The sequence below is a fragment of the Borostomias antarcticus genome (genome assembly GCF_949987555.1).
Source record: "Borostomias antarcticus genome assembly, chromosome: 24".
In the NCBI taxonomy this organism is placed as follows: Eukaryota; Metazoa; Chordata; class Actinopteri; order Stomiiformes; family Stomiidae; genus Borostomias; species Borostomias antarcticus.
In genome coordinates this window covers 14,568,848-14,576,347 of record NC_140257.1, presented here as the reverse complement: position 1 = coordinate 14,576,347, position 7,500 = coordinate 14,568,848, and the positions used below count along the sequence as shown (strand labels likewise).

The 7,500-nt window shown below is 51.9% G+C and overlaps 1 protein-coding gene across 2 annotated transcripts in view; it reads left to right on the top strand.

Annotated features, from left to right (window-relative positions):
- Positions 1–7,500, top strand: part of tgs1 (trimethylguanosine synthase 1) — a 13,781-nt gene that overhangs the window by 743 nt on the left and 5,538 nt on the right. Inside the window, exons 2-10 of one of the 2 annotated variants that reach the window (XM_084458483.1) lie at positions 174–241; positions 616–770; positions 957–1,167; positions 2,276–2,866; positions 4,776–4,890; positions 5,212–5,292; positions 5,557–5,728; positions 6,714–7,092; positions 7,198–7,350. In XM_084458483.1, coding sequence (XP_084314609.1) covers positions 174–241; positions 616–770; positions 957–1,167; positions 2,276–2,866; positions 4,776–4,890; positions 5,212–5,292; positions 5,557–5,728; positions 6,714–7,092; positions 7,198–7,350 — 1,925 coding nt within the window. Of the gene's footprint in view, positions 1–173; positions 242–615; positions 771–956; positions 1,168–2,275; positions 2,867–4,775; positions 4,891–5,211; positions 5,293–5,556; positions 5,729–6,713; positions 7,093–7,194; positions 7,351–7,500 lie in introns of both variants that reach the window. The other variant, XM_084458482.1, reaches the window with a different exon arrangement.

The window sequence follows — 7,500 nt, the reverse complement described above, 5'->3', positions numbered from 1 at the left end:
CACCTGTGCTCCAGAGCTTTTGTACAGTAAGTCACCTGTGCTCCAGAGCTTTTGTACAGTAAGTCACCGAGCTAAAAGGGAGCTATTGCCAGCAGCACGTGCTAATTCATTGTCACCTCTTGGCTAACTTCCCCATGCACCTGCTTCTTCTTCTTCTGTCCCCCTCCGTCCAGGGACCGGGAGTTGTACCGATCAGACAACAGATACCTCCTCTCTGGCCTGACAGGTGGGGGTCTGCAAGGTAAGCTACTGCTACTAAAGAGCTATCAGATGCCCCTGATGGCCTCAGTCCGGCTGCTGGTTGTCTTGCATGAAAACATTCAGCGGATGTGTTGCTATTCATTACATTACATTATAGTCATTTAGCAGACGCTTTTATCCAAAGCGACTAACAATAATTGCATTCAACGTAGGAAGAGCCAATGTACTACTACTTGCCAGAACTCACAAGTGCATCTTCTTTCTAAAACAAGTGACTAAGAGCATAATCTAGTGCTGAAGGCAAAGTGCAAGAATCACAATCTAAAGTACAGTGCAATATAATATAATACAATAAGTGCTTAGGTGGGAGGATTTGTATTCGCCAGGTAAGGCTGCTTGCTCCTACATTCTCAGAGACGGAGGAAGAGCCCGTCGACCAGCCGGCATGCGGTGAAGAGGGAGGCGAGGAAGAGGAGGAGGACTCCGAGCCTGAAGATGAAGAAGCCAGGCTGATGGCCAGTATGGGACTGCCTGTGGCCTTTGCCAGTTCCTCAGCTCAGAGGACAGCTGTGAGTATCCTAGCCAGCTGTAGGACACGGGGTCTGTTGACTAGCTTGCTTAGTACTCAATTTCTAGTTCAGAGTGAAAATAAGAGAGGAGATACAAGAAGAGAAGAGGAGGAGAGGATAGAAAGAGTACAGATCCGGTCTCCATGTTTTCACACCCTGTCACAGACACTATTTTCATGTTTGTAGAGGAGGAAGTCCGAGAGGAGATTAGCCAACCACTGGCAGGCGCCCGCTGAGGAGGATGAGGAGGATGATGATGATGAGCCAGTGGTCCAGACGAAGGACGAAGACCTCAGCGTTGGGGACACAGAGGTCGTAAAGCCTGGAGAGGAGGGGCCAGGAGGGCAGGAGGAGACGCCAGCGCCCCCCCAGGACGGCGGCTGGGAGGCCTACTGGGGTGAGGATGACTTGCAATAATTCGAGGGATAACGTTCAGGGCACGGCCGGGTGTCACGGCGCCCCGCCTACCACGTGACCTCACAATCACTGCGCCCCGCCTACCACGTGACCTCACAATCACGGCGGCTGTGAGAACAGACCTGCCCGCTATTCTTACGGCACTGAATCTTGTTTTGGGAAATTCTCTTTTCAAAACCTAACTAATTCTAACCCTATCCCTAACCATAACCCTAACCATAGCCCAAAATTTATTTTTATTTAATATTTTAAATAGTTATTTTAGTCACTGCCTACTTTCAATTGCTAACCAGAAAGTGCCTGTTTGCTTGTGCTGTGATGCTGTTTTAATCATGATAAATGAAGTGTCACATTAAAGGAATGTCACATTGATTATCATTCATAGATCATGATTATCATTCATAGATCATGATGATTATCATTCAAAGATCATGATTGATAGAGTAATGCTATTGATTATGATGCAGATCATGATGAAATTACATTCCGAATATCAGTAGCCATAATGATAATACTTATACTCCAATGAGACTAACCTTTATAGAAATAATGGTTCTCTAATTCGTTTTTCAGTATATGTAGCACCTTTCCAGATGTGAACAGCGTCTTTAATTGGAGAGAGGGTGGGAAACTCACCCACAACCCATATGTAGCATCCATCCATCCAGAGTGATCTTCAGCTGCCAGTAGGCGTTCAAACACTCCTCACACATCCGCTGTGTTTGTGCTACGCAGCGTGTCCTGACACACGCATATATTACTGTGTTTGTACCCGTAGGTAGATTTGTTTTGCAGTGCAGTCATCCACACAACAACACAGACGGTAGACCAACATAATATCAAAATAATACTAGTAAAAGTAGAGGGAAATCATCTCTTAAAAGCCCTAAAACCAAAAGATAATACAATAAAAATAAATCATTATCCGCGCAGTGTTGCTACGACTTGTTCAACTGTGTGATGGCCGCTGGGACAAAGCTAGCTTTACGACGTTTTGTTCTGCGCTTTGCGACGGCAAACCTTCGCCCAGAAGGAAGACGCTGGGATTCGCAGCGGGGGGGTCTTAACTGTGCCGCTGCTCTTCCCAGGCGAGTACGGGGAGGGCCTCCTGTGGCAGGATTGGCTGGAGAAGCACCCCGACACGCCCACCTACCACGGGGCCGCGCCCCCCTGGGACCGGCCCGACACCCGGGCAGACTGGGAGCGCCACACCCAGGAGACCTTCCTCCGCTACTGGGAGCAGTTCACCTACTGGGCCTCCCAGGGCTGGACCGCCGACCACACCCCCAGCGCCACCGCCGGGCAGACGGAGCGGGCCGAGGGCGGGGGGACCGGAGACGAGGCGGAAGAGTCCGGACCGGACCGGAGCGCGGCCGAGGGAACCGGAGAGGAGGACGGACGGCCGCGCGCCGAGTCTCGCCACGACTCCGGGGGCGCCGCCGTCCTGAACGGCCAGGCGGGCTGGGGCGAGGCGGCCGCCGGAGAAGCGGCCCGTCTGATTGGACGGATGAGCTTTCAGTCAGGGGGAGGCGGGCAGCGGGCAGGGGACACGACGGAACAGGAAGCAGATGGCGATTGGCCGGTCTGTGGGCGGGATGAACCCTGTGATGGCGGGGAGCGGAAAAGGACCGCCTCCTCCTCCTCCTCCTCCTCGAACAAACAAAGCACACAGTCCAGAGGTGAGCCTCCCCACACAAACACGCTCCTTCAGACCAGTCCAGTGTACTGGATTCATCTAATCATTACAGGATGAGTAGTCAAAAATGCCAAGGTTCACCTTTGTAAGTCTGAAGCTGGGTACTTTTATTCCAAAAGTTAGAAGTTTTCGAAGTCAGGCTCTCTGGAAGGAAACAGACGTCCTGCCAAAGAGCAACGATTATCCTCAAAACACGGCATTATATCCACCGTGGGCTCCACCCACACATGCATATGTAAAACTATACTAGCCAATTAAATGAGAGGGTCACCGGAGAGTAGGGCAGCTCTACAAAGGCCTTTGTTTATGGGCTTGGGGAACAGCTGTTAGGACACAAGAGAGTCTTAAAGATGGGAAACTCTCTTCCTCACAAACACTGGCTAAGCAGAGGAGTTTACCAGAGAGGACGAAGTGTTCATTTGACATTTCATTTCAAACCTTTATTTATGCTCGAGGCACTGAGGTTGCCTCAGACAACAATACATAAACAACAACAACAAAAGGACACACACAGGAAGGTATATAAAAACAGTAACTAAATGGATAAACTCAATATAAAATAGTAAAAATGTGAAGATATACTAAAACAGTTACAGACAGATGTACAATGGTGCATAATCATGGACTTGAACTTTAAAAATGATGGCATTGAGTCCAGTTTTAAAAAGCGTTGGAGGGCATTCCAGGAGTGAGGGGCATTAAAAGAAAAAGAAGATTGGCCAATGTCAGTGTAAACCCGGGGAACCTTGAGTAAAAGCAGTTCACTTGATCGTGTGGAATAGGTCCCATAGTTCCATGATAAAATCTGTGAGAGGTAAGAAGGGTGTATTCCAGTGAGGGTTTTAAAAATAAATAAATACCAGTGATAGTTTAGTCTCTCAGTGAGAGAATGCCATCCTACCATGTCATAAAGTGCACAGTGATGTGTGTCATATTTATCTCCTGTAATAAATCTGATTGCAGAGTGGTAGACCGAATCCAGAGGGTTGAGGGTTTAGGGTTGATTCCTGTACACAACATCACCCTAATCTAATAATAATAATAATAAAGTAATAAATATTATTAATAATAATAAATATAAATAATAAAGACTGATGGGAACACCGCCTCCAGAACCCTTTTCCTACAGCCTAGGGGGAAGCTGGACCTGTTTCTGTACAAGAAGCCAATTTGTGCCAAATGTTCTCACACATCCACATCAGCTCCGGTTCCACTGACGTCAGACACAAAGCAATAAAGTTAGATTTGATTGTCTCTATCACACCAGTGAAACTCTGCCTCTCAACCGTAGTGTAGATCTAACGGCGGTTGGATAAGTCCGATCTCAGACAGGATTCAGGGACGTTTTATCTCAGTCGTTTGAAGTCAAACATGCCTGGTGGGTTCCCTCTCTGAGCATGTTCGGGACCATATGCGTCATATCCTTTGGATGAAAGGAAAATGTGGCTCAAACACTTATTTTTAATGACGGGGAGAGGGGTGGGACGAGGGAGGGAGAGAGGGAGGGAGGGAGGGAGGGAGAGAGAGAGAGAGAACGGGAGAGAGAGAGAGGGGGAACGGGAGAGGGGGGGGGACACGGTCTCGGTCTATGAAGCATTCTACTCTCCAGTCAGAGATGATAAATATACAGTAGCTAATTTTCACAATCATCACACATACGGGAGTGTTTATAATATGCAACAACAACAACAAACAACAACAAAAGATGACTAGCCTCCCTCCACTCAAAGCCTTTTTGGAGGGGGAGGCCCTCTGGAAACGGGGCCTGTCGGCTTGTCCGTGACAGATCCCATCCAAAGCAACACATCGCCCATCTATAGTTCATCCAGTCCATACAGGTGTGCATCTTCTGCCTGACACCCACAACACTTAACTATGTCTGTGTGCTTCAGGTTCCAGACTGACCAACAGGGGCGGATCACGGGACAAAAGACTGTCTAATGATGAGGATGAGGAGGAGGATGATGATGATCCACCAGATAGAAGAGCGGCTAAAGTCAAGCGGAGGTAAGGCCGCCATGTTCTAACCCATGTTCTAACCCATGTTCTAGATTCTGTAGCCCAGAGCTAGGTTTGTGTGGGTATTCTCTGAGACCCTCCCTTAAACTTAAAAAAAACAACCGTATCGTTCCGGTGGACCGGTTTCACTTAACTCTATCCAGAATGTGTTCATCCGTCAAAAAAAAAAAGAGGATTAGTGCTGGATTTATGGACGACACCTCGGACGAAATCTTAAGATGATGCTTCATCTGCCTGGCTAACTGACCCCCATGTTGTTTATTGACAGTGTTGTGTGTTGGTCTGTCCTCTCCTGTCCCCTCGGTCCAGTCACGAGCTGGACGCGGAGGAGAACCCGTCCGTGGACGAGGCCTGGGACAGGCTGGGCTTGAAATGTAACCCCCAACCCGTGTAAGTGACCAATCAGGACCAGTCCATCATACAACAGTAGTCATGGAAGTGATATAATCGCTGAGTCAATATGATCTGTGTAAAAATAAGCTTTGTATGATGATCAAATGTTTGGAAAATCCGATAAATCATAGATAGCAGCAGCAAGACAGAAATAATTATCGGTTGTTCATGGCTTTTGCACAGGAAGTCTGTGTCAGATTCAGTCAGATACGTCGTCCACAGGTGAAGTGATACTAAATGGGTCGTGTGTGTGTGTGTCAGGTTTGAGAGTGTCCTGCGGTTCAAGCCCCGCCCCGGTGGCCACGGCCGCGCCGGCAGGCCCGGTAAGCAGCGTGCGGTCGGAGGAAGAGCCGCCTGTCACGTCAACAAGCACACCTTCTTCACCGAGGAAGCCGAGACGCCGCCGCCCCGGGCGAGCAAGACCTTCCAGAAGGTACGATCCCAGCGTCTCCGGCCCGGCGCTTTCCTCTTAGTGCACCGCCGTTAGGTGCGTTTGATTTAGACTCCCACACACCCAGAGCTCTGGACGAGCAGGCTTTTCTGTTTCCCGTAATGTTCCACCAACGCCAGGGAGGCTAAATCAGGGCCCTGGTGTTCCTGCAGCTCAGACCAGGCGCTGGGATTGTCTGCAGTGGCTGTGGGAGGCAGAGCAGGGAGGGCAGCCAAGATGAGCACACACACACACACACACACACACGCGCACACACCGCTTCCTCTGACAGACCTACAACCCTCCCTCTGACATCCTCTGCCAACACATCCCTTCACACAAACACACACACACACACACCGCCTCTCCTCCTCCCCTCTCCTCCTCCTCCTCCTCCTCCTCCTCCTCTCATTGGGCGCTGTGCATTTGCGCGCTCCGTGAACCGCCACCGTTTCCATCCCGTCACATATCGTCGGTTAACTCCGCCGACAGCCGACGGAGGAGGTCCGCGGCCCCCCGACCTTGAAGGACACCGGCTCCGAGACGATGCTTTGTTCTCCCGCTGATCAGAGAGGGGGGAGGGGGGGGGGGGCTGAGATTTCGCTGATGCCGCTGCTGACTGTGCACCGTTTTTTAGGCAGCGCCCCTCGGAAAAGCAAAAGTGCCCGGGCGCTCGTGTGTGTGTGTGTGTGTGTGTGTGTTTGTGTGTGTGTGTGTGTTTGTGTGTGTGTGTGTGTGTGTGTGTGTGTGTGTGTGTGTGTGTTCCCCCCCACACATAAGGCCATTATTTTTATACAGCGCCTTCCCGGTCATTCGTTCGACCCCCTCTGTGGTATTAGCTGCTCTACAGACAGGGCTCCGGGGTAAACAGTAACAAACTACGCCCCCTTTTCGACGGACCGTTAACCGCCGTCCCGGTTAAACGAGGCGGAACGGGAACGCGCCGGGCCGTCTTAACGATCCGCCGGACGTCCCTCTGCGTCCCCAGGTCCAGAACTTCCTCCGCAGCGTCCAGAGGGAGGAGGGGGGAGAGGCGGCGCGCCGAGACCCGACGCCAGGGGGCGCCGGCGAGACGCAGGGCCGCGGTGAGAGCCCCGTACCCCCGCCCGTAGAGGAGGAGGAGGAGGAGGGGAGAGAGGAGGAAGACGACGAAGAGGAGGGCGGTAGTCTTCCTCAGCCCCGTACCGAGTCGGACAGGAGGGAGGACCCCCGAGCCCCAGCCCCCGGGGGAGTCTTCACCAGGACGGAGGAGGAGGAGGAGGAGGATGAGGATGAAGAGACGAACCCGCGCGGAGCCCTGGTGCCCCTGGACATCCCGGACTACCTGGTCCCCGACCCGGATGAGGAGCAGGACCGCGACCAGCCAGGTGGGTCGGGTAGCGACGCCCCGTGTTTTTCGCCCGTCCCCGTCTCGCTCGTAACCTAACGCTCCCGTCTCTGTTTTCTCTCCGCCGCCACCGCGTCCCCAGCAGGGGGCAGGAAGAGCAAGAAGCAGAAGAGGAAGAGGAGGGGGCGTGACAAGGCCATGCCGGCGGAGGTGGCCGCCGAGCCCGACCTGGCCAAGTACTGGGCCCAGCGCTACCGGCTCTTCTCCCGCTTCGACGAGGGTATCAGACTGGACCACGGTGAGCGGGGGCGGAGCCTCGTGGCGCAGGGCGAGCGGGTTTAACCACGCGTCTCTGGGATAGGCTGGGAGACTAGTTTGGGAGTTCAGGGGAACGTTATTTTGAAACAAAGTACCGTTTCAAAGTCAAAGAATACCTTTATTAATCAAG